At 43.7% G+C, this 26,997-nt stretch overlaps 1 protein-coding gene across 11 annotated transcripts in view; it reads left to right on the top strand.

Moving 5' to 3' along the window:
• LOC133411384 (receptor-type tyrosine-protein phosphatase mu-like) overlaps window positions 1-26,997 on the top strand; it is a 187,102-nt gene that overhangs the window by 54,241 nt on the left and 105,864 nt on the right. For all 11 annotated transcript variants that reach the window (XM_061693715.1, XM_061693712.1, XM_061693714.1 and 8 more), the window contains exons 3-7: window positions 5,050-5,324; window positions 10,832-10,910; window positions 13,518-13,633; window positions 14,567-14,741; window positions 22,845-23,138. In XM_061693715.1, coding sequence (XP_061549699.1) covers window positions 5,050-5,324; window positions 10,832-10,910; window positions 13,518-13,633; window positions 14,567-14,741; window positions 22,845-23,138 — 939 coding nt within the window. The remainder of the gene's footprint in view (window positions 1-5,049; window positions 5,325-10,831; window positions 10,911-13,517; window positions 13,634-14,566; window positions 14,742-22,844; window positions 23,139-26,997) is intronic.

The raw sequence follows: 26,997 nt of genomic DNA, 5'->3' as shown, positions 1-26,997 counted from the left end.
TAGTTTTTGAGGTAATTCAATTTTACACTCAGAACCTCAGGGCGGTATAGCAACGTGAAGGGGAACCATGAGTGAGGTGACAGACCCCAGCAAAGAGGGTGCCATGCAAAAGGACACTAGGTCAGTGCTAAGAACTTGTCTCTCTCAAATATTCTGTCCCGAGTGGCTCCTCAGCTTCCAGGTCCACATGCTTGAAACAGGTGCCTAAAGAGGGACCACACAACTGAAATGATAACCCCAGCCAAAGGTTTGCCTTACCAAAGGGCACCTCGTCTCTCAAATTTCTATAATTGTGGTCCCTAGTGACTCCTTGGCTCTTCTGGGTACTGAACAAACCAACTTCCAGGTCCCCATGCTTAAAACCGCCGTTTTAAGTGGAACCACACAAGTGATGTGACGCCCACAGCAGAATTCTAGGCTTAAAGGGCACCTTGTCGCTCATATTGTGGTCCCTAGTGACATTTCTGCTCTTCTGGGTATTAAACCAACCACCTACCAGCTTCCCAAGGACCCCCTCATCCCCCAATTTGAAACTGCGTTTCAACGAGGGACCAAACAAGTGATGCGGTGTCCCCAGCAAATAGGGTGCCTTACTAAAGGCCGTTTAGTCTCTCCAATTTCTATTATTGTGGTCCCTAGAGCTCTTCTGCTCTTTTGCATATTGAAGTAACCAACTTCCAGGTCCCTATGCGCTACCAAATCTTAAAATAACTCTGAAGATTCCCACCAAAGAGGGACAACACAAGTGGTATGACACCCCAGCAAATGGGTGCCTTGCTGGTATCTTAAAGGGCAGTTAGTCTCACGAATTTCTTTCATTTTGTTCCCTAGTGTCTCTTTTGCTCCTTGGATATTGAACCAACCACCTTCCAGGTTCCGAAGCCCCACCAAGTCTTAAAAAACCCTCCTCTTAAGTTTGACTTTTGAAGGCACATGGATATATATATCTGTAGGACAAAATTATCCTGAAATGGCGGCTTCAAAACAAAATAGCAGACTGTGTCTTTTCAAGCGTGGGTTCTTGAGAATCTTTTGTGGATCTACTGACGAGAGACATGCTATTAATTTGCTATTAATTTCACGTAAGTCAAACCGGGTTCTAGGGCTGGATTTTCAAAACGTGGTGGTGCATTACTAAACTGAAGACTAAATTTGAACTGTAGATTTTGGTGTTATGTTTGAATTGATGGTCAAATTGTATCATGAATTGTACATACAGTAGCTCTGATGAATAAATAATTATTATATACTAGTAGGTCTAAATTAAAGCCATAATTAAAGCAGAATGCAGAAAGCTGGTTCATAATTCTGCAGAGATGTCCCGAGAACCAAGTTCCTTAATGAGAATATGCTCTTATCTCTTGGTAAATTGACTTCTCCGACTATTACCATCAATAAGCATACAAAACCAGGCCAGCTTAAAGATGAAAGATATTCGTGGGGACTGTTTTCCTTTAGCGAGAGAGCAGGAGGAAGTGATGGGAAATCAATACATGCCCCCGTTTAGCTTTTATTGCTTGGGTTGGATATTAAAAGTTAAACTAATGCTCCTCATGTGGTGGCAATAAAACACAAGTGAGCAATATTAAGCTGGCAAACTGACAAGATACCGCATTCGTTCTTGTATCGACATTTTTTTGCGAATGTGAGACTGCGAGGCAGAACTGAAAGCCCAGGATCTCTGTTGTTAAAGTCAACATCTGGCGACTGGTTCGGAAATAACATCGGGTGCATCACCGGCCTCGGCCCGGCGCGCTCTCACAATAGCCTATTTGTTCAGTCAATGAGTCCAGCTCGCCCCGCTTGTCTTGTTGTGCAGAGCTTGTAACGCTTGACGATTCCATCTGTCTCTGACTTGAGATAACGAGCGAGGGGGCTGTGAGTGGAGTGTGTGTGTGTGGGGGGGGGGAGTCTGCCATGTTTACATGACAAAGCAAGGACTGAGGGGGAGGCGTAGAAGGAGTCACGGCGGGAGAGTCCTCAGCTTAGTTCTTGTTCCCAGTGTGTCCGTAAAAGATCTTCACAAGATTTAGGTCACAAGGATCACAGGTATATTCAGGGCCAGGGCACATAGTGCACCCAAGACGTTTGGTACGGCTCATACTCGACGGTGCCAGGTTGTCTGAGTATTGTTTTTTTTATGGTAAGTCATCAAACTATTTAGTGTCGCCCAACTGTCTTTTTGACGTGGTTCAAATTTGGGTGCAATTGGACAAAATTTACTTTTGAAGCTTTGAAATGGCCAAAATTATTCTAAAAATGGCAGGTTCAAACCAAAATGGCAGACTTCCTGTGTCATTTCAGGCATGGCATTCAAAGTGAAACAGGGCTCGGGGCCTGATTTTTCAAAAACATACAGGGGACAACTGAGGATTAAAAGAGTACTGACTGTCAGATTTGTTTCTCTCCCAAAGCCAGTTTCACTTATAAATCTGAAATTTAAAAACAATGTCTATCATGAGTTGACCCACCAAAAAAGTTTCAAGACCCCATGCCCAAAAAGACACAGGAAGTCCACTATTTTGGTTTGAACCACCTAATTTGGCCATTTGCAGAGATTTTTCCAAAGGTGAACTTGTTAGAGAGATTTTCTCTCATTGACACCAAATTTGAGCTACATACACGAGACAGATGGGGCTTGCTTATAGGTCTGTTATGAATAGACCCACAAAAAGATCTCAAGAACCCACGCCCAAAAAATACAAAGGAAGTCTTTTGGCTTGAAAATACCATTTTAGCATAATTTTAGCTATTTTGAGGGGTCCTTCTACAAACTCTTCCTAGAAATTTTATTTAATATACAGGGCATTGTTAAATTGGAAAAAATTTGGGGTTTCATTGTTGCGTGTGGGCAGAAAAATGGCAGCAAAGTTTGATGGCTTCCTTTAGCAACATGACAATTTTTTAGGCATGTCTATCACAAGCAGACCAACAAAAAAAAGTCTCAAAACTCATGCCTGAGACAGAGGAAGTTGGCTATTATGGTTTGAAAAGGCCATTTTAGGCTAATTTTGGAAATTTACTTCAGGTGCCCTTCAGTGACGAACTCGTACTAGAGATTTTGTCTGATAGCTACCAAATTTGAACTCCATATGGGAAACAAACAGGCAACAATAAATTGTGAGACTGAGGTTTTAGTCATTGTGGGTGATCTGCGCATGGCAGCAAATTTAATTGACTCGCTATAAAATAGGACAGTTTCCCTTAGTATATGATATTTTACAGCACCATCTACCATAGACTTTACACCGATCTGATCGGCTTGTTCGAGATCGGCCGATATTTAGCATTTTAGGCTGATCGGCTTTGTCATAATTCGCCAATCCGATCAATAATGTCATTGATCGGCTCCGCAAAAGACATTTACAGGCTTTGTCGCTATCGTGTACAATATATTTGAATCCAAAAGCTTCTTTATTTTTAGCCTTATCGCATGTTTTTTGACATAGTACTGTCAATTATCTAACCGCCAATACAATTATTTAAAAAAAAAAAAAAAAAAAAAACGTCGGCGGTGTGGGACAGACAACACGTACCGCCTGGATCAGACTACAAGACACATTTGGTCTTTCACGATTGCACTGCACTTGCATTGTCAGACTATGGCAATAAAATCTTGTATTCTGATACCACCGCAGCCCGTCTTTTACGATCACTGGGCTTTATCTTGTCAACGCAAACGCACATGGATACACTCTTTACCATGGCAACGACAACAATGGATCGCGTTGTGTGTATTATAAGAACAAAATGGGGGGAAAACGTGTGCTGGTGGTCACCGGTGCTCGAGAGAGGATTTAAATTCAAGGATTGCTTGAGGTATGTTCACATACTTTTAATACAATACCGCTCGCAAGCAGGCAACAAAACGTTATGTAGCCTAGCAAGCTAGTGCTAGCACTAACGGTTGTACGTAAACATGCCAGCAATATGTCGAATCATGCTCTAAAGTTTCGGTGTGGGTGAAGTAATTTAATTACAATAAAGTAATATAATGACAGTCAGTTAGCACCCATTATTTCTGTCATGTGTTAATGTTGGTTTGACCTGACCTGATTAGAATACATGACCTGAATAGAGAATACTTTTGAAGGTACTCAGTATACTGTACACGTTTATATAGTAAATGAACAAGTCATTTAAGCAGACACATGGCTCCATCTTGTACAACCGTTAGTTATCGTTTTTTTTTTTTTAAACTCACTTGTCGGTCCCAAAAATCCTGATCGTGTATAGCCTAATCTACCATGAGTAGACCCACAAAGTCCCAAGAAGCCGTGCCTGAACCAGACACAGGAAGCTTGCTGTTTTTGTTTGAAAGACGCCATTGTAGGGCGTTTTTGACCAGTTCCAGTGACAAAATCATTCTTGAAAATTTGGCCGATTGCGACCAAAGTTGAACCGCATATATTAGACCGATTGGCGACGCCATGTTGCGAGAAATTGGGGTTTTCATTGTTGCGTGTGGGCAGGACAATAACAGCGGAGTTTAACTCTCCATTTAAAAAAAATATCTTAAAGCCAGTTTCCCTTTGCAACATGACCTTTTTTTGGCATGTCTATTATTGTGTAGAGGCACAAAAAAGACACAGGAAGTCTGAAATGTTTGCCATTTAATATTTGTTGGCAACAAACAGACCTCGTTGTGACTTTTGCAAAGGGCAGGGGGTGGGCTAACTCTATCAGGTTGTGTGGCTTGAAAAGTTTTTGGAGTTTTATTTTAAGGATCCCACACGGGCTAAAAAGACTCAAAAGCACATAGATGCGCAATCCTGACAAGGCCTCACAAAAAAGACACAGGAAGTCTGAAATGTTTGCCATTTAAGGGTCATTATGGCCATTTCTAGTGGCCCTTCATAGATAGTCATCCTTAAGAGTTTGTCCATTTGCTATCAAATTTGAGCTTGACAGATGGGTGATAAGAAATGAAACTCGTAAAACAAATCCCCAAGGTCGGAGCCAGACCCAAATGTCTTGTGTCTGCTGGGAGAAAAAGTGGTTATAAAGGACCATTTTAGTTGTTGACATCCCTTGTCATTCGCTTTGTAGGTGCAGCCTTCATGATGGTCAACACCTCTGGACGCTTTTCCGGGCAGAAGGCCTTACTGGTGACCCCCCAGCTACGGGAGAATGACACCCACTGCGTCATCTTCCACTACTACATTGGCGGCCGGGACAACAGCCACCCGGGCCACTTGAACGTCTACATCAAAGAGAACAACAGCCCCATGGGAATGCCTGTGTGGAATGTGTCCGCCCCAGCGTCTCGCGCCTGGGGTCAGGTGGAGCTAGCCGTCAGCACCTACTGGCCGAACTTCTACCAGGTGAGGAAACACTAGTTTTCTCAATTTTTCTCATATGGGGAATAACAAGATGAGTCATTGCACAGCGCTTTTTGTTGCAACGCCAAAGTCATTAAACCGTCTTAATGAGACCGAGCGAGACACAGTGCTTCTTTTGAGGAGGCCCAAACAATACCGTCCCATTGAAAACACATCTTATTGATTCACGAGGCTACCTCTGTATCCATGGTAATCCGTTCACTCGCTCCTCCATCTCAGCCCCATTTTTGAAACTCATTTTCACTTACTGGTGCGCACCACTGGCGGCCAGGGCAGGGTGATTTCACACTCACCTCCCTATTACTCTTTCGCCGGGCTTCTTCTCCGAGTCCACCAAATGTTAATTGATGCAGCGAGACCCCTTAACCTCCAGTCGTGGGGGCCGGTTGCTCCGTCGGTGAATTATTTCATTATGTGGTAGGTGGGCGGTCGTTGAGAGGGGAAACCAAAGGCAGCCCGATAGCTCGGTTAACAAGGGACACTGGTGAGTTTCTCGCTGCCGAACACAAGATAGGCGAGGGCACTTAATGAGAGGTGCATGGACACCAGAGAGCGAGAGGCAACAGTTAAGAGAGTTTGACAATCTACAGCAGCCTGAGCCGTGTGAGACAAATTAATACAATGCCAGTCTGATCAGATGCTTCCAGATTGAAACGTACGCTAACAGTATGTATGTACTGCATGCACAATTGTAGCTTGACTTGCGAGTTTAATTTGTTCCCTGACCAAGTTCTTAACTTAATTAACTCGTACATCAAATAGATTTTTCCGACTGAAAGATATTGAAATGCCATTGACTGTTCCAACTCCCCAAAATACGCCACTATTTTTAAATAAAGATAAATAGCACTGTATTTTATAAAAACATAATAAAAGAGAATCGACGTGGCCGAGTGAGTGACCAACCTGAAATTTACTGTCAAACTAGACATAAAACAACGAGAAATGCTTTGTGTTTAAAACAACCATATATTTTCCCCATAGTCTGCTAGCTGAATGCTAACATTGGAAACGCCTTAGACGGGCGAGCAATTGGCATCAATGTCACTGTTTGTAACAACAAATATTTGAACACAAACAGCGGAGCAACACATGTAGACAGATATAAAAATACTCACAGCCATGTTTTCTTTAATACTAATTTAGTTGTTTCTTCCTGAGAAGCTAATTCAGTCTCATTGTACAGTTTAACTATATGTCTGTATTGTACTTCCCCCAGGGGGCCGAAACATGTACAGCACAATGTCCATTGAATCAGCAGCACAATGTCCATTGTACAGCACAATGTCCATTGAATGGATGCAAAAAAAAAAAAAAAAAAAGTTTAATTATGTCATTACTGTACCAATATTATAGAGTGCTGTTTTTCTTCTTAAAAAACACTTTACCAAGCTCTGAAGAGCTCTAAAGCTCGCTCGCAACACAGAGCAAAAAATCGACCAAGCGAAGGCTCGTAACTTTGAAAATTCTGAAGTTTGGGCACTCGCAAGTCAAGGTAGATAGTTGCATCTGAACGAAACCACAAGTGGAGCCGTGTTTTGGTTAGTGAGTGAGTGCGGGTGCCCTCACGGGACCAAGCATTCTTGTGTGGACCTATAAAATATTTTTACATTTTTTTATTATATTTATATTATATATATATATATTTTTTCCCCCTTTGGAATTTGTTTTTGTCTTTCCGTTCATTTCTATTGTGCAAGGTGTGGGTTATCATTAATAACTAGAGGGGCAGTCGTATTGATTATAACAGGTAAATTGACATTGGATTACATTACACCCCTTTCACTGTATTTGCAGGTAGAAACCAAGCTCTCTTGTTAATAGTGAAAAAACACAAGTAGTTGATACCCCCCCCCAAACCTCTTTGCATAAAATGCCTGTAATAACAGTTTAAACTGTAAATATTGCCACAAAATATGATCCCAAAACACTTAAATATCATTGTTGACTCATCTTACATTACCCTTAAAAATAGAGCTTACAGATTATTTGGAAAAATGTGTGTACGTTGCCTTCGCTACTTAAAAATATCAGTTGTCAAGAAATGGCAAGATCTCTATCATTGATAGCTACTCAGCAGAGGAAAAAACAATACATTGCCGAAGGATCTCTGAAACAGTGGCTACTAACCCAAGCTAGAGTTGCTCCTCTCCGACAAGCAAGTCTGTCTGTATCACATCAACATATACTTCCATGACACCAACTACTCCTATTAACCTTCGTGTGCCATCTTGTTACATCTTATGGTTTTTCAGAAGTAGCACAAAAATCACCAAGTCTAGGTACATTTTTTAGCGAATAGCTGAGAATAGGTTTCACAGAAAAAATGTGGATAGGTGACTTTTAAAAATTTATTTTAACGATTATCCTGATTAACTGGCGGCACGGTGGGCGACTGGTTAGAGCATCAGCCTCACAGTTCTGAGGACCCGGGTTCAGTCCCCGGCCCCGCCTGTGTGCAGTTTGCATGTTCTCCCCATGCCTGCGTGGGTTTTCTCCGGGCACTCCGGTTTCCTCCCACATCCCAAAAACATGCATGAATTGGAGACTCTAAATTGCTCGTAGGCATGACTGTGAGTGCAAATGGTTGTTTGTTTGTATGTGCCCTGCGATTGGCTGGCAACCAGTTCAGGGTGTACCCCGCCTCCTGCCCGATGACAGCCGGGATAGGCTCCAGCACACCCGCGACCCTAGTGAGGAGAAGCGGCTCAGAAAATGGATGGATGGATTCTGATTAACTGGCAAGGAATGATTACATTACAGTAATTGTATGACCCCATTTTCCACTGTTTGTAGACCAAACCATGAATTGAAAATGAACCTGCTGTAGCACTGCATGATGGAACTGCGAGGGTAATGATCTTCATACAACCCGCAGCCACAAAAACGCTTGAAACTGTCACTAATTAACAACACGGCACTAATTATCGGTATCTTTAATTGCTTGGTAACCTGCAGTAGACAATTGTCAAAGGGAAGACACCTGATTCTTAATTATTTCTCAATTACCTGCAAAGCTTTCTAGGCTTTCATGGCATGGATAATTACTTATTCGCGGGGTCATATCCCAAAAACTTAGCGACGAATATTTACAAAAATTTTCAGTCATGGTTTGAGCTGTCCTGCGTTGTGGGGGAAAAACGCATGCTCATCCATCTTGATTTCAATACAGTAGGGCCGGAGCTAATCAATCCCGCATGTAATGTACTACTTAGCCATGTCCCGTGGGGAGGGGGGCGACTGCAGCGTTGACGAGCCGCCCGTCCCTCTGACAAATGAAGAAGCTGCACTTTTTTGCGGCGACGTCGTCTGCGGCTCGCGATCCCCCTGCGTATATGAGGGCAAGCCCAATTATGTTGTGCGCTATCATCGACGCCTGAATCAGTTATATCGCAGCTATTAAGATGGGCTGAGTGATGTCTGTTGCGCAAACAAAAGGATTTCAATTAGGCGGCGAGGTCCAGTTCATTTGTCTGATGGCAATGCATGGAGAGCTCGGCCTTTTAATTTCCTTTAAATTAGTCCGTAATGAGGCCATCACTGGTGGCCCCAGATATTCCCTTTCATATTCGGCGCGGCATTAATAATTATTAGAGGGCCTTATCTGAAGGCATCCAGCCTCCCAAATGACAATGAGAAGCATCTCTGCCACCACATTCAGAGGCTCCAAAAGGAATCTGAGATGCTCAGTGAAAGCCTCCGGACAGCAAATCAGTATGGCATCGTAATGTGGGAACATGGCCAGTTAATACATATGTTTGTATGTATGGACTAATGGTATGCAGGACACGTGTAGTGGCAGGGAGTGTAAAGGAGTCAGTGCGCCCCACCTTTAGATTGGGAAGGCATGGACATTCTGTTTCCTTTTTTATCACGTGTACACCAGCCAGAAAATACCTGACATTCTGTAGAGACACGCCCTCAGACAGGCCTGTGGACCATTTGTTTTTTTTATCCGCCAGCTTGTTCCACAGAATGAGGTCACTGTTTCCAGCGCAACACAGTTGTCTGCCTCCTTTTGGAGTTTGGACATTACAATAGCGAGAAGAGCGTCTCCTGTGGAACACTTGAAATATAGCAGCAGCTGTGTAAATGCATCTATAGACAGACACCACAATGCTTTACTCTTGTTCAATCGTGAAGTTTAGATTAGCGTTAAACCTAAACCCTAACTCTAACCTAGATCTCACCATATCCACTGACCCTAAGGTCTAACCCTAGCCGCAGTCTCAAAACCCTTAGCCAGTAGTCCGTAGTCCCTAGGCCTAAACCCAAAATCACAAACCATAAACCCTAACTCTTATCCGTAGCTGTAAACTCTAACCCAAAACCCTGTCTAACCCTAATATAATAATACCATCTAACCACTAGCCGTAAACGCAATATCATAACCATAGCCACATAGTCCCTAGGCCTACACCCCTAACCTTAATACAGTGATACTTTGACTCTCAAATCAACCCTCCCCAATGAAATGAATAGAAATGTCAATAATCCGTTCCAGCCACCCCTAAAAAATAGTTTTTTTTTTAAATGGAAAAAATAGCACTGGAAAAACATAATAAAACTTAATGAAAGAGAATGTAAAAAAAAATAAAAAATAAAAAATGAACTTGTTTCATGAATTGTAATTATTGCACGCTGTCAAGCCGTAAATTTATCCTGTTCAATAAACAGCTGAAAGCGCATCAAATTGTTGCTCTCCTTTTTTTCCCTCTTCACTTGAATAACAACGCATCTGTTCGCTCGTGAGTCAATTTTTTGCTCGCAACTAAAAGCCAAAAATGGACCAAGTTGATCCAGTTGTAAATCAGGGTACCATTGGATACTAACCCCAACTCTATTTCCCAGTCATCTGTTGCCCCCGGTCCCAGCTTTTTGGGAAAGTGTGGCAGGCATTCAAAAGTAGAAAATATATATTGTTTTAAAAACAAAAACAAAACAATAACCTTTCTCAGTTCGAACATTAAATACCTAGTCTTTGACTATAGTGTATTATATTGATTATAGGGTGAAAAGGATTTGCAAATAATTGTTTTTTGTTTTTATTTACAATTTGCATAACATCCAAAATGTATTGGAATTGGAGTTTGTTCATATAATCAACCATTTTTTTTTTTTCCTTCCCTGTTTTCCAAAATGGTGTTCAGGTGACAAGGTAAATTAGTGCTGAATATCCACAGTTAACTACATTTCGTGACACGTTTTCCGTACATGTGTGTATTCCATAAATTACCTTCTCCATGCAAGTGCAATTGACTAAACTGATTGAAGGTGACCTTGCTTGACAAGTAAGCCCAATTGAGACCGGATTACAAAACAAACAAAGCTACAGTAGAAGGAAAGAAATATAAACTATAGTCTTGCATGTCACACTGCACATCAGCGTGGACGTATTACAAAAATAACTAAATTCACTCTCTCGTCTAAGCACTCAGGTGGCGTCTCATTTTTTATGGCCTGCCTTATGAGTCGTATGTGCTCCCCAGATCGTGTTTGAAGCTGTAACCTCCGGGCAGCGCGGCATGCTGGCCATTAAAGATGTCCTGGTCCAAGGCCACCAGTGCAGTAAGTCCTCCCTTTTCTTCTCCTCCATCATAAAACCTCATCAAAAAGCCATTGTCCCTTGCATGACACCCCTCCAAATATAACCTGTTGTTCTCTCAAGGCTCACTCGTCAAACAAAGGGGAGTGGGAAAACGTTCTCCTTGTAGCTCCCTTAAGATTTACGAGTGTACGGTTCACTTGCGATGTCTGAGCGAGATATTGTAGCGCAGGAAAAAAAAAGTTGAATGAAAAACAAATACCATCTTCATTCTCTCATCCCTTAAGGATCTTCAGCAAAGCAGCTCGTGTCTCAGGCGCTCAAATTCCTGTTAGTATTACAGCATATATAAAGCAAGTACCAGTATATTTAGGACTTTCCGGCTGCAGATCTTGGGCTCCTGCTTTTGGGACTGTGAGGCCTTGTCAGGATTGCGCATCTATGTGCTTTTGAGTCTTTTTAGCCCGTGTGGGATCCTTAAAATAAAACTCCAAAAACTTTTAAAGCCACACAACCTGATAGAGTTAGCCCACCCCCTGCCCCTTGCAAAAGTCACAACGAGGTCTGTTTGTTGCCAACAAATATGTCGTGTTACTGTTTAGACATGCAAACATGGTCAAAACACATGACAAAATAATTTTGAATATTCATCCCTAAGGGGGCTACTTGGGATTCCCTGATTGACATAAAGATTTTTGCACTGAGCTGTAAGTCTAAATCAATAGCGCAGGCAAATTTTCATCCCTAACCCCCAGCCATAACCCACAACCCCAGCTGCTAATCCTAAACTGAGCCCTTTTCTTGAATCCTGTTCCTAACCATTAGTCCTCACCGTCAACCCTAACCCTTTGCCTCTAATCCCTAACATAACCCCAAATCCCGAAACCTTTAACACTTGACTCTATCTACTGTATAACCCTTATCACCAACCCTAGCCCTAAGTGTGAAAGGGGCTACTGTTTGGGAACCTCTGCCTTACACTGGAACACTTTGAGCCTGTAGTCTAAATCACTAGTGCATACAGGTTTCCATCCCTAACCCTAGCCTCTGTTCCTAACCCTATGAAAGGGACTACTGTTTGGGAACTCCCGTGTTACACTGAGAGGTTTTCACACACTGATCTTCAAGTCTAAATCAATAGCTTGCATGGGTTTTCACCCATTGATTTAGACTTTGCTTTGCCCTTCATGCAGTAGCTGCAAGTATCACACTCTGATTGTTAAATGCTAATGACTCAGTAACCATTTGAAAGCAGCCCAATTCCTACAAATGTTGTGTCAATACGATAGATTCGTAGGGCTATACGTGTTGCATTTGAATGCATCCAAGGTGATCGATGCCTTTTGCGACGTGATCAATGTTTAAATGCGAGGGGGGAAAGCATGAGGTGGGGATCGATGTTGCTCTCAGTGGCAATCAGCTCTCTTTGACTGATAGGCAACACCACGAAAGCATTTTTCTAATTATACGACCGTTAGGAATATCCAAGACAAAGGTGTGATTATGCTGTGACCCTCCCTCGTCATTAAAGCAGAGGAAAAAAATAGACGTGTCTTCTCTTGGCAGTGACTGGACTGGATGCTGTTGAAGGATGAGGTTGTTTATAAAAAAACAAAAACAAAAAACACTAAAGCACTAGTGGAAGTCTTAGCGATGAAAGCGATAGAATTAGAATTTTTTTTTCGCTGAGCCTTTAGAGATTCAGTTACATTTAAAATCAAGGTCGCCTGGCGAGATTGCCCTATTTTTTCCTGCACTCATGAAAAATGTTCCACACAAGTTGTTTCCCGCAGAATATGCGATGTGCTAATGATAACGAGGATCCTTTACAAAGGAGAAAAATTGTTTTTTTGTGTTTTGTTTTTTTTCAGAGCACTTTGCTTCATTCAGTGCTGGGATGAAGTTAAACATCAGCGCAAATAGCATCTCATCCTAGCTGTGGTCTTTAGCTCCAAATACCAACCCTAGCCCTTATCCATAATACTAACCTTATTCCCTAACCCACAACTCTCACATTTATCTCTTGCCTCAAACACCATCCTAGGGCTCTAACTATAACTCTAACCCAAAACAGCAAACCAATGTCTCAAAGTAAACCTACCCCTAACACCCAACCTTAGACCCTATCCCTTGCACAAAACACTGATGCTAACCACAAACACCAACCCTTGCTCTCACCATAACACAAATCCTAACCCCGATCCCTAGCTTTCTCGCTAACCATAACCTCCAAACACAAACCCGATCAGCCCTAACCCCTAACAATCGATAGGAAAATGCTTCTGTAAGAGCTGTATCATTAACTCAGGGCATGGGGGAAGTGAAGCGATAGCGCAATTAGCAGCAGAACGGCCTCTGGTGTCTCGTTCTGGAGATTTAGGTGGCCGCCTCCTTCCTCACCAAGCGATTCGGGCACGAGGCGTCTTGAGTAGCACATACTAAAGTAAAAGTGAAGCATCCATTCAAGGCTAGTTCTCCTGCTCCTTTCACGTTCACAGGCGAGCCATGCCACGGGGGTTGTAACGTTCTCAGCACACACATCTGACATTCAACTCCACAGTTTAATCTCTCCTTGCATTCAACGCACTTGCCTGATAACGTCTTGTCTTATTTTTTGTTTTGTTTCTCAGTGAACACGCCACACTTTCTCACGATAAAGGGAGTGGAGGTCAACGCTGGGCAGACTGCGTCTTTTCACTGCACTGTCAATGGACGCAAGCGGGACAGTTTCCGCCTATGGCTTCAGGTGGGGTGGCTATTCTCCATCTCCCTGCACAAGATTACATATTAGCCTCACTTATACCTGTACATACTGTAATAACAGAGGCTTGGTCTTGGTCTGTAGTCAGTAGTGATGCACCATATTTTCGGCCACTGAAAATGCTCAGTTTGCAGAAAGTCTTTTGTCGCAGAAACAAAACAGCCGAAACAAAGGATTGTGTGACGAGGCTACCAGAAAACGCGGCTCGGAGGGGACAGCGACGGCGAGGTGCCAGGCTTTTAATTTAGTCTCACATTGCCTCCATTTTGGTCTTGACTTGTTTTCTGCAACGCAGCCTCCAAGATCTCCTTTTTTGTCTTGAAATCTGAGTGACAAGTCCAAAGTTCAAGCTGTGACATTAACACATTGCTTCATTCCATCCTGGGTGTAACCTGCTGGCTAGCAAGCAGGGGATTACAGGTGTCAGCTCACTGCCGTACACGCTTAACCCACATAGACGCAGACTCTGTGGAGAGCGCCTTCTATATCTGGCACACAGCAGCCTGCGGTCGACCTTGATCCAAGTGACAAAGGTAGTGCATCTGCCAGCCGGAACCTTTTCGGCCCATGATGCTAACACGCCCCGTCACTCGTGTGATCAGCGGGCTTAAAGGTCCTGTGCCAGGTACGCCATCATTTTCACAAATGCGTCCTCATTTGCTCCAGAGCTGCAAACAAACATTAGGCCAAATACTAGCTCGATGACAGCGGTGAAGAAACATTTCTAATGAACAAATGCTCACCCCCATCTGCCCGCTGTGAGGGGTGACAGCTGGCGAGAAGCTGCTGCCTCTCTGTGCATTGCAGTGTGATTAATGTATTGCTTGCATTGGGGACTCAGGCAAACAAACAAAAGTAGAGATTCTACAGCACACAAGGTGAAACCCCTTGTACGTACGTGTATGTGTGTCCAAACAGGGAATGGGTGGACGGGAGGCCCCAATGAAGGCTACTAAACCTTGGAATAACCGCCGCTTCATTGGCACCTTCGACGTGGAGAACACCACCAAGGGCGACTCGGGCCGCTACCGATGCATCGTCCACTCAGACAAAGGGGTCGGCGTGTCTAACTACGGGGAGCTCACCATCAAGCGTGAGTATTGAGCCAGAACCAGTCTACGCAATCAAATGCAAACTACATTGAAACCAATCTTTTCCGATCACTTACAGATTTAGATGCATTATAAATTCAGCCCCCAAAGTCAGTTTCACTTAGCAACCTGAAATTTGGTAGGCCTGTCTGTCATGAAGAGAACAACAAACATTTTTCAAGAACCCACGTCCGAAAAGACGAGAAGGTTGCCATTTTGGTTGTGTAATTTCTCAAAAAAAATAATTCCTACAAATGGTTTGTCTATTTTGAGGATTTGGTTGTTACCCAAATCAGCCTTCAATTATCCATCCATCCATCCATTTTCTGAGCCGCTTCTCCTCACTAGTGTCGCGGGTGTGCTGGAGCCTATCCCAGCTTTCATCGGGCAGGAGGCGGGGTACACCCTGAACTGGTTGGCAGCCAATCGCAGGGCACATACAAACAAACAACCATTCGCAGTCACATTCACACCTACGGGCAATTTAAAGTTGTCAATTAAAATACTATGCATGTTTTTGGGATGTGGGAGGAAACCGGAGTGCCCGGAGAAAGCCCACGCAGGCACGGGGAGAACATGCAAACTCCACACAGGCGGGGCCAGGGATTGAACCCCGCTCCTCAGAACTGTGAGGCTGACGCTCTAACCAGTCGTCCACCGTGCCGCGCCTTCGATTATAAAATATAAAAAATATATTGATATACTACAGTTCCAAAGCTTTGGGTCAATTAGAAATGTCCTCATTTTTGAAAAACTTGCATAGTCAGAAATCAGAAACATTTAAAATTCAGCCACGGTAAGTCGAACTCACCTTCACGCAAAGTCTGCGGGAGATAAACAGGAAGCAAAAGCTACGTAAATGTACTTTAGGGCTCTTCCAAAACACCTCATTTTTTTTTTTTTTTTTTTTTTATGGTGATTGGTTACCTGGAGGACTTTTCCCCTGTAAAATGGGGTCCGTCCTTGACTGAGCACAATGGCACTTTAAAGGATCACAAAGGCAAGCGGCAGGCGGGTTTACAGTAGCCTCACTGATGTTTGACTCCTGCAGTCATTTGATATGAATTTATGGAGTCGTCTCTCGCTGCAAGGCCTCACTTTCCTTACAGCCCCTATAGTCGTCAGGTAATGGCCTCCTATATTTCTTCACCTCAGTCCTCTCCGTGTGCTCTCAATTGAATTTACTGCCTTGATTTATTTATTTATTTTCCCTCTGCCCCAGTCTCTTTCTCTCTTTCGTTTTTTTGTCTCTGAGCCTTATGTGATTGATAGGTTTAATCCTGCTGCTGCAGATCAAGCTCTGTCAATCACGCCAGAATGGACACAACAGAGGGAGATAAGGGGTAAAGAAACCCCTTCCCTGTTAAGAATTTTGTTCAAAAATGTTAACCTCTTGTAATTTTAGTAGAATTTGGTGCAAAACATTGCAAAATGTGAGGATTTGCATATTACAAAATCACAGCATCTGTATTAGAATTTAGTGGAATGTTGGACAAAACATCCATCCATCCATCCATTTTCTGAGCAGCTTCTCCTCACTAGAGTCGTGGGCGTGCTGCAGCCAATCCCAGCTATCATCGGGCAGGAGGCGGGGTACACCCTGAACTGCTTGCAAGCCAATCGCAGGGCACATACAAACAAACAACAATTCGCACTCACATTCACACCTACGGGCAATTTAGAGTCCCCAATTCAAGCATGTTTTTGGGATGTGGGAGGAAACCGGAGTGCCCGGAGAAAACCCACGCAGGCACGGGGAGAACATGCAAACTCCACACAGACTGGGCCGGGGATTGAACCCAGGTCCTCAGAACTGTGAGGCTGACGCTCTAACCAGTCTTTCACCGTGCCGCCTGTACAAAACATGCACGGTATTTTGTAGATGTTGGTCTATTGTGTGAAATTGATCCTTTTTCATTCGAATTTCGAAGATTTTGATTTGATTTGATTTGTGACCATTTGATTGTTACCCCAACTTGTATGGAACTTCAGTTTTGATTATTGCAGTACCCAAATAACCTAATAACCCTTTCTCAGTGAAAATGCAGCGGAATTTCATGCAAAATGTTTGTCGATTGCAAGGATCTCATTATTTCCCAATAAGCCAACCCTCCTTCATCTTCTGCAAAAAACGACAAATATTACTGCAGTTACTGATTCACTTACGGTAGTTGTGAAACTCTTGTTTTTGCCTGCATGACTGTATTATACTGCCCCACTGTGGCTAAGTTGCACACACCAGGAGAAGCAATGAAGTAATTATGACGAACAAACTGTTTAATGCTTTACATTCTATTTAATTGTTATTGCTATATATTTTATAATGTACAATATTATAGAGCAGTGATCCCCAACCTTTTTTTTTTCCGCCATGGACCAGTTCATGCAAGCACATCTTATTCGCGGACCGGCAACCATTCATCGACGGGAGGTGCTAGTATTAGACAATCGGAAGGTAATCGTTGAGTTGACGTCTGAGTGCATCGGTGGGTCCACTCTACAAATACAACTCCCCCCATTTTTTTGCACTCAGTCCCTCTCTCAATAGCACATTAGCGGAAACTTAATAGCAATCTTAAGGTGCCTTTGTCGTAAATATTTCAATCATTATCCAGATCTCGCCGTAATAAACACCCCCACCCCCCCATTAAAATCACTGCAAGGAAAAAAAGCGCCGTTTTCACGCTTCTAAGTGTCATCTCCACAGCCGCCACCGTAAAACAAGTGCTTAGCCCCCCCACCACCCTCACTCCTTGGAGCAATGACTTGGAAATGTGTATGGGAGTGACCACGGACTGTGGATTTTTCATCCCGCCTCATTACAATACACCGCCGCCTTTGTCAACAGGAGGAGAATGAATGCTGGATTATCCTTGATAATCAGTCCTGATTTTCATGCCAGATTTATGTGAAAGTGTGCTGTGCCATATGGATCGGCCCGCTTGACCCCCTTGTCCCTTTCCATCCTCGTGATGGGCTCTCCCGTAGCGGTTCTGAAAGGGCCGATAATTATTCCCCCCGTCTAGACCTGGGCTCCTTTTCCTCGGGTTCACGGCGCTCCAGCTGAGGTTTCTGGCCCGTGTCGGAGTTAATGGGAATAGCCACCGAGAAGAGGGAGGTGAATCGAAGCCAGAATCGCAGATCATCTTCCCAGAGGCGATCGATTGTCTTTTCCAGCCCGGTTAGGAGAGTCACGAGGTCCTCCCCCATCTTAACGAGAGAGAAGAAGGCTCTCGGCAAATGAAAGCAGGATTTATTATTATTACCATGAATCAACAGGACAGTGACAACTCTTGGACGGCTGAAAGGCTTCGTGTGTACTTGGGTGTTAATGGTTGCATAAACTTGAACTACTGTTACTGGAGTTCGAACAAAGAGAGAGAGATTTTAATTTGGTTAAAATCTATTATTTTGCTGTTACATTTCCTAATTCGGCTATGGCTCTACTCAATTTAGTATGATTTTGTACAAAAATGCCCCGTGTGTGAATTTGGAGAATTTCATTCAAAAGTCTGTCTATTGTGAGGATGCCTTTCTAATTCTTTTGACTTTCCCAAATTCAACTTTTGACTATTCTGAATGTATCAATTTTTTATTTTCTATTATTTATTTATTTTACAAGAAAGTATGTGGAATCTATGAGGATTAAGTAGAGTTAGAATCAGAAGGGAAGCCCAGACTTCCCTCTCCTCAGCCACTTCCTCTAGCTCTTCCGAGGGGATCCCGAGGCGTTCCCAGGCAAGCCGAGAGACGTAGTCTCTCCAGCGTGTCCTGGGTCGTCCCCGGGGTCTCCTCCTAGTGGGACGTGCCCGGAACACCTCACCAGGGAGGCGTCCGGCAGCCATCCTAAACAGATGCTCGAGCCACCTCATCTGGCTCCTCTCAATGTGGAGGAGCAGCGGCTCTACTCTGAGCCCCTCCCGGATGACAGAGCTTCTCATCCTATCTCTAAGGGAGAGCCCGGACACCTGCGGAGGAAACTCATTTTTCCCGCTTGTATCCGGGATCTTGTTGTTTCGGTCACGACCCACAGCTCGTGACCATAGGTGAGGGTAGGAACGTAGATCGACCGGTAAATCGAGAGCTTCGGCTTTCGGCTTAGCTCCTTCTTTACCACAACGGATCGATACAAAGTCCGCATCACTGCAGACGCAGCACCGAGCCGCCTGTCGATCTCCCGTTCCATTCTTCCCTCACTCGTGAACAAGACCCCAAGATACTTGAACTCCTCCACTTGGGGCAGGATTTCATCCCCGACCCGGAGAGGGCATCTCCACCCTTATCCAACTGAGGACCATGGTCTAAGATTTGGAGGTGCTGATTTTCATCCCAGCCGCTTCACACTCGGCTGCGAACCGCTCCAGTGAGAGTTGGAGATCATGGCTTGATGAAGCCAACAGAACCACATCATCTGCAAAAAGCAAAGATGCAGTTCTGAGGCCACCAAACCGGACCCCCTCTTCGCCTCGGCTGCGCCTAGAAATTCTGTCTGTTCTGAACAGAATCGGTGACAAAGGGCAGCCCGACGATTTTGAAAAATTGTGTTAATTATAAATATTTATAACTGCAAAACAAGCCTTCTCTTATGATCATATAGTTGAAGTGTGTACAAAAGGTTAGACACAATATTGCAAAGAAACATGTACATTTTTAAAAACTGCAGGATTTTTCTTTTTATGTTATAGATAGATAATAAGGTACCTTCGCTTTTCAGAATAAGATTCATTTTGCATAAAACGTTTGTCCATTATAAAGATTTATTCCCTTAAATAAACCTTCTCGTGATCGTTTAGTAGAATTATTTTTTTTCTACAGAAAGATGAGCACAATACTGTGAAGACATTTTTCGGATTACATGAAAGATTTTCATATTGTGAAAATAAAAAGTTGCTTTAAAAGGATTAACAGCTGCAAAATATTATCGTGAAATTCAACTTTTCCACCATTTTCTGTTTTGCAGTAATAGTCCGGCTTGAACATATGGTTTATTTTCACACATTCAACACGTACAGTATATCGACCAAGCTGCTGTTAGTCTGTAGATGTCACAGTCGAGGAGGACGCAGCTGTCGCCGTTCCACTTGGCCGTGTGGTCAAACATCGCAAAGGCAGCTGCTCGCCGACCCCCGCGCTTGGCCGCCTATGTCGCACACCCACCTTCGGCCATCTCCAAGCCGACGCGTGGTCGAGCTTGCCGGTGCCTGCGCTGGGAAAAGCAAGTCATTAATACCCCTGACGTGTGCCAGCACTTGAGTGTATTTCACACCGTTAATCCCTAATTTTCAACACGCCAGTTTTAGTGCACCTACACGCTTTCATCACCGTAAACTGATTCTGTTTTTGGGTCGCGGTGGACAGGGGGTGTGCCACCTCTGTCAGAATGGAATGTGGCAGGAAACGTTTTGGAAAGTCTGCCCCTTAGAGACAGCCAGTGTTTGGGTTTTTGTGTGTGTGTGTGTGTGTATTCCATCTCGTGTATTGTGGAGAAAGGGGGAAGCTTGGTTTAAAAAGTTTGGAAAGTCTTATCTGCTCATGCATGCCCTAGAAGACACACAGTGTTTTTTAGGGTGTGTGCAGGGAAGAAGGGGTGCACCATCTCTGTCTGGGTATTGAAGGTGGGGCACGCTTCAAAAAGTTTGGGAAAAGCTGCTTTAGGTGTTCACACAACCCCTAGAAGGTGCCCAAAGATTTGTTTCTTTTTTTTAAGGCTTGTGTAAAGGAGAGGGGTAGCACCATGTCTTTGTGGGATGTTGAAGTGGGCATCTTAAAAAGACTCAGACGTTTAAAGACTTTTGACCCCAAAACCCATCAAAACAAGCCCAGATTTGGACGCCTCCGACAGTCTGAGGTCTGTTGGATTAGCTGGTTGGCTTGAGGTGATGTTTGACAGTTCGGATTAGATGCAGTTTAGGGAACCTAACCTGACTTGAGGTCAGTGTGTGCTTACCATCTGTTTCCTATGGGGGACAACTTCCACTAACCTCACTCCATGATAACGTTATCTGAGCTCAGTAGAGGCATCGGCCGTATCCTTTAGAATGCATTAGATTTTTAAGTATTGTATAGAACATTAAATGGTGTAAAGGCCCTTTCCAATAAATTAGAATATCATAGAAAAGTTTATTTCTTTCCATAATCCCATTCAAAAAGTTAATCAGAATCAGAATCATCTTTATTTGCCAAGTATGTCCAAAACACACAAGGAATTTGTCTGCGGTAGTTGGAGCCGCTCTAGTACAACAAACAGTCAATTTACAGAACACTTTGGGGACATAAAGACATTGACAAAAAACAATTGTGCAAAAAGATGCAGAGTCCTCTAGCACTTAGAGCAGTTCGAACGACTGATATTGCAATAGTCCGGTGCAATGACCATTGTGCAAAGGGCGCTGAGACTTCAAGGAGTGTATGCGGTTTAAAGTGACGAGTAGTGCGATCATCTGGGACAACGTTGGTTGTGCAAATGTTACAGATACTCCTCAATCAGTGTGCAAATGGAGCAGATGCTACTCTGGCATGAGTGGCCAGTATATGCAAATAGTGCAGCATGGCGAGACAACTACAGTGAGTGCACGAGTAATACATAATTGGCCCCACAGAAATGTGACAACGAACTCAAGTCAAAAAATTGCCAGCTTGTTGTAATGGAATTATAGGTTAGGTGTTTAAGAAGTTGATCGCAAGAGGGAAGAAGCTGTTGGAATGTCTACTAGTTCTAGTTTGCGTTGATCGGTAGCGCCTACCTGAGGGAAGGAGCTGGAAGAGCCGGTGACCGGGGTGCAGACGGTCCGAGAGGATTTTGCACGCCCTTGTCTTAGTTCTGGCAGCGTGCAAGTCCTCAATGGTGGGTAGGGGGGTACCGACAATCCTTTCAGCAGTTTTGATTGTCCGTTGCAGTCGGAGTTTGTCCTTTTTTGTAGCAGCACCAAACCAGACTGTGATGGAAGAACACAGGACCGATTCGATGACCGCTGTGTAGAACTGTCTCAGCAGCTCCGGTGGCAGGCCGTGCTTTCTCAGAAGCCGCAGGAAGTACATCCTCTGCTGGGCCTTTTTGAGGACGGAGTTGATGTTGTTCGCCCACTTCAGGTCCTGAGAGATTGTAATTCCCAGGAACTTGAAGGTCTCGACGGTTGACACAAGGCAGCTGGACAACGTGAGGGGCAGCTGTGGGGCCCACAATTTAAACAATTTCAATTATTTGTTTATTTTAACATAATTTGGGTTTCCTGCTCATAACCCACAAAATCAGGAATTCACCAAATTTGAATACTGTGAAGAAATCACCATTTACTTCTCAATTCTTGTAGAAAAAAGGAAGAAATTAGTGTCACATTAAATCAATCAAAATAGAGTTGTATCGAACATGAAATGTGACATTGAATTGTATAGAGTATTACATGTGATGTATATATGGCACATTGCTGTTGTATAGAACATTCAATATGATGCAAATATGATACATTAGCGGTGCATAGGTCATTACATTTGTAAATATGCTACATAAATGTAAATATAGTCCTTTAGCGTTGGATAAAGCATGAAACATGTCAATATGGTGAATTAGATTTATATAAAACATAAATTCTGTTCATTAGAGTTGTGTAGAACATTAAATAGACTTGCAGAAGTTGTGGCCAACTTAGTATTGCTGAACACAATCATGTAATAGAAATGCCAGATTTAGATGAAAGAACCTGTGCTGACATTTGTAGAAGGCTGATTTAGGGAGAGCTGGAACAAGGTTCAAGCCAAATTAGACAAATGTCAGTGACACGATGGAGGAAAAGGTCACTGTCAAGGTTGTCGCATGTTCAGAGCACAGTCTCTTTCACACAGAGCCCAATGAAGTGGGATATTTCCGCAACTGTGTGTGTTTTCACAGTGACGCGTGATCCCTTAATCAGATAGTTACATTGCATCAGTGCCAGCATCTATTGTGAAGTATAAATAGTTGTCAGACAGCAGCAATTGCTTTCATACTACCTCTAAAGGCAGAATGTTTTTAGTGTCTGGTGTGAAGTGTAAAATGGTTGTCGGAAAGTGACAATTGCTTTATTTTGATCATCACACACCAAACTAACACACATCTTTTAACCCTCCAGAGCCTCCAGTGCCCATCGCGCCGCCCCAGCTGACCGCTGTGGGTGCCACTTACCTGTGGATCCAGCTCAATGCCAACTCTATCAACGGTGACGGACCCATCGTGGACCGGGAGGTGGAGTACCGTACGGTGTCAGGCACCATGTACGACCTGCAGCCCGTTGACAAGACCATGCACAAGATTGGACATCTGGACCCCGACACCGAGTATGAGATCAGCGTGCTGCTCACCAGGCCTCTGGAGGGTGGCACCGGTGCGCCTGGCCCACCGCTGAGGGCCCGAACTAGATGTGCCGGTGAGTTAACGTTCATAATATGGTTACTTGGTGGTAATTTTGGTCCGCCCGCTAAATGTAAGCTGACGTCTTTAGCAAGGCTGTACATGAAATGGCTAGCTTGTTAACAGCTCACAGAAGAAGCTAATATAGCGGCCGTTACTCAGTCAGAAACTTGTGACATTAGTTAATGTCTCTCGCGATGTTGTACATGAAACGGCTAGCATGTTAGGGGCTGGCACAAGAAGCTAACTTGTTGGTCCGTCTTCAGTCAAAAACGTGTGCTGACACCTCACGTGAATTTGTAAATTTTTAGTGAAACGCCAAAGTGCTTAGCTATTAGTGGCTAGCTAGTTAGCAGCTAATGGGAGAAGGGAAGGTAGAGGGTCTATGATGAGGTATGAAACATGTATGTAAATGTATGAAACTTTTGCAGTTTCAGTGGATAATGTGAGAAGCTAACATAGAGGTCTATGTCTTTACTCAGTCAAAAAGTTGTGATTTAAGCTGACGTCAAGCACGAGGTCATGCAGTGTAACTGCATGAAGTGATTAGCTAGTTAGTGGGTAGCTGGTTAGAGGCTACGGTGAGAAGCTAACATAGAGGTCTATTTCTTCACTCAGTCCAAAGTTTGTGCTGTACGCTGATGTCTTGCGCCTTGATGTACCTTTTATTTCAAACGCTGGCGTGGCTTGCTAGTCAGCAGCTAGCGTGCAAAGCTATCACTGTAAGCTTACCTCTCATTGAGCCATTTTATCACACGCTAAGAGCTAAAAGCTAAGTAACCAGCTTGATGTGCTGACCACAAACTCCTCCCTCTCCTTCTTGTAAGCGAGGTCTGAGCCCCGATTTAAAAAGAAGATTCTCTCCTACACGGCCGTTCACGCCAAACCAAAATCCAAGCAGATGAGGTCGACTCCCACATGGCACGACCGAGCACAGATGGGAACAAAGTCACTGATGTAATAGATGTGGAGTCTGAGCAGGTGTTTGGAGCCAGCGTGGACATGGTGTACTGACACAAAAGAGGTCACAAGGCTGAGACCAATAAAGAGTATTTCCTGTAGGGCAAAAAAAAATCAGTGTTCCTTGGTTTAAAAAGGATACGGTTCACTAAGTAGAATAAGAGACTAAAATGCAAAAAAACATTTAACGACACAGACTACATCTTCACTCAGTCAGAAACTTGTGACATATGCTCATATCATTCGCAACTTTGTACATTTGCAGTGCAGACTTTGAAGTGGCCAGCTAGTTAGGAAGCACTGCAAGCTAAGTACCGTATTTTCACGACCATAAGGCGCAGTTAAAAGTCTTAGGTTTTCTCCAAAATGGACTGGGCGCCTTATAATGCAGGGCGCCTTGTGTGTGCACAGAGTTCCAAAATCTGTAAATGTTGTTGTGTGAGTTTGATGAGCGCTCTGCTTGACTGACTGGGAGCATTTCCTGCCGACACGCTGCTTATATAGAGGAAAGGCGGACGTGACTGAGGACAGCATGCGGACGTTAAAGGAGGAAGGGTGCGCGTGAAAGAGGACGCTAAAGGCACGCCCCCAGTAGGTATATAGCGCCGGTATGTGCATTGTGCAAAACAACGGTTTGGCTAAAGACCCCCGAAAATGGCACCTACGAAGAGACACGCTTACGAAGCACAGTTTAAACTGCGAGCTATCAGTTACGCGGGGGAACATGGGAATCGAGCAGCCGCGAGAGAATTCAAGATCAACGAATCCATGGTTCGCAAGTGGAGGAAGCAGGAAAACGAGCTTCGCCAAGTCAAGAAGACGAAGTGCTTGGCGAGTTACGCCACCATATGTGAATGGATTGTGGATGCCTGGGCTAAGGTATCTGCTTTGACTGTTGGCCGGGCTTTCGCGAAAGCCGCCATCATTGCTGAACAGCCCCCCGGCAACAAGACTGACTCCAACAATGACGAGAGGGAACCCGGCGTGTTTGATGGAGAACTTGCCCAGCTGTTTATTTCGGATACAGAAGATGAGGACTTTGATGGATTTGTGGATGAGGATTGACAAAAAAATTTACGTGAGTACACTGTTAAATACTTCAATAAAGTACAACCAACCAACTCAGTTTTGCTCCCGTTGCCTTTTTAAAAACAAATTACATTTTACCATGCCTGCGACCAATAATACGGTGCGCCTTATGTATGTGTTAAATACAGAAATAGACCCCGTATCTGAGACTGCACCTTTTAATACGGTGCGCCTTATAGTCGTGAAAATGCGGTAGTCTACATTTTCACTCAGTCAAAAACATGATGTACACTTAATTTTTGTGCAACGTCGTACAGTTTTAGTTCAAACTCTGGCGTGGCCATGTAGTTAGTATCTAGTCATCACCTACTTAGCAACAAGTGCGACAAACTAATGTAGCAGTCCACACGTTGACTGAGTCAAAAACATTTACACGCAGACGTCTCGTGAGGTCATCCAATTTCAGTTCAAATCCTAAAATGGCTAGCTAATTAACAGCTAATCTAAGAAGCTAACCTACCAGTCTACATCTTTATTCAGTAAAAAACTAGTGTTGCCAACATGTCCTTATTTCCTGACATAAACACCATATTCAGTGTAAATCTTCATGTACTGTCATTTACAAAAAATAATCAACCATGTCAAGAGCGTAAATCAAAGTGAAGCACTTTGCGAAACGCTCACTGCCGCCCCACTCAGGAGACGCGTGAAATCCGAGATAAAGCTTTTACAGGAGGGGCTGAAAACGTCGAATAAATCGCGTCTCGGCTGACGTGTTTGGGGAGATGTTATGAGTGACGCGAGCCGACTGAATGAGCGCTTCCGAGTGAGCGAGGGGAGCGCGACATCCATAATTTAGCAAAAACGATGGAGGGAGTGGGAGAGGAGGTTAAAAAAAAAATACAAAAAAAAACATCTGTGAGAAAAATTACAGCAGATAGCACATGAATATTTAAAGGCAGTGAATAGAAAACATTTAAAGACCTTGAGAAGCACTTCGGTTTGAATTTATAAACACGAGGCGAGAGCGTCGAGGAGTGCCACTAAATTAATGCTACTTGAGTTCTCCGGAGGCTCCTGAGTGGAGGTGACAAACAATGGCCGTGATGATTGTTTGCACACAGCCATCAGCAAGCACACTTTGATAACAATATAGTTGTTTTTTCTTACTTGACCACCGATCTGAAAAAAACTGACATGCATGCTTGGCCGGTAGCTGGCAAAAGTGAGTGCCAATAAAGAATTGGATATAAGTACAGCTAAAGGCAGAAATTTACATACTCATGAATACTTTCCAAAAGAAAAAGTGTGATGATCCAAGTGAATCCAGCTGTGACCTTGAAACCAAGGTATGCACGGAGTCTACACCCCACCCGTTGTTACATCCCTAGAAAACAGCAAGACCTGCTTCTAAACATTTCTGGAGTCTGAATTGCAAACAATAAATTCTATCCTTTTTCAACTAACTATGATACATGCACTTGCCTCGGTTCCTCAGGTTTTAAGAGAACAGATAACTTTGTGTCTGAAGATGAGGGAAATAACTATAACGAAGAGTCTATACTGTCTACTCTCCGGCGGCACTCGTGTGAAGATGCGTCCTTGAGCTCTGCGCAAATCACCTTTTCGCAGAGCCGACATTATAGCAGCACAGTTCTCCTTTCTTCTTCCAACTGGCTGTGATGATAATTTGGGGAAAAAAAGACTGTCTTCCTCCCACAGAACTCAATCTTGTCTAGTTCACCCCCCCCCCTCCCAGGGCTGACACATTACGAGGGTCTTTTCATGAACCTCGCCAATGCTGTACATCACATGACCGCTCGCCATTGTATGTGGCCACCGATGTTCTTGGAGGCGGTTCGTTGAGGAGGCTTTTCATTCACAGG

This window comes from Phycodurus eques, chromosome 13, assembly GCF_024500275.1.
Source record: "Phycodurus eques isolate BA_2022a chromosome 13, UOR_Pequ_1.1, whole genome shotgun sequence".
Classification (NCBI taxonomy): Eukaryota; Metazoa; Chordata; class Actinopteri; order Syngnathiformes; family Syngnathidae; genus Phycodurus; species Phycodurus eques.
The sequence above is the reverse complement of the archived record's forward strand: the minus strand, read 5'-3'. Positions and strand labels throughout refer to the sequence as shown.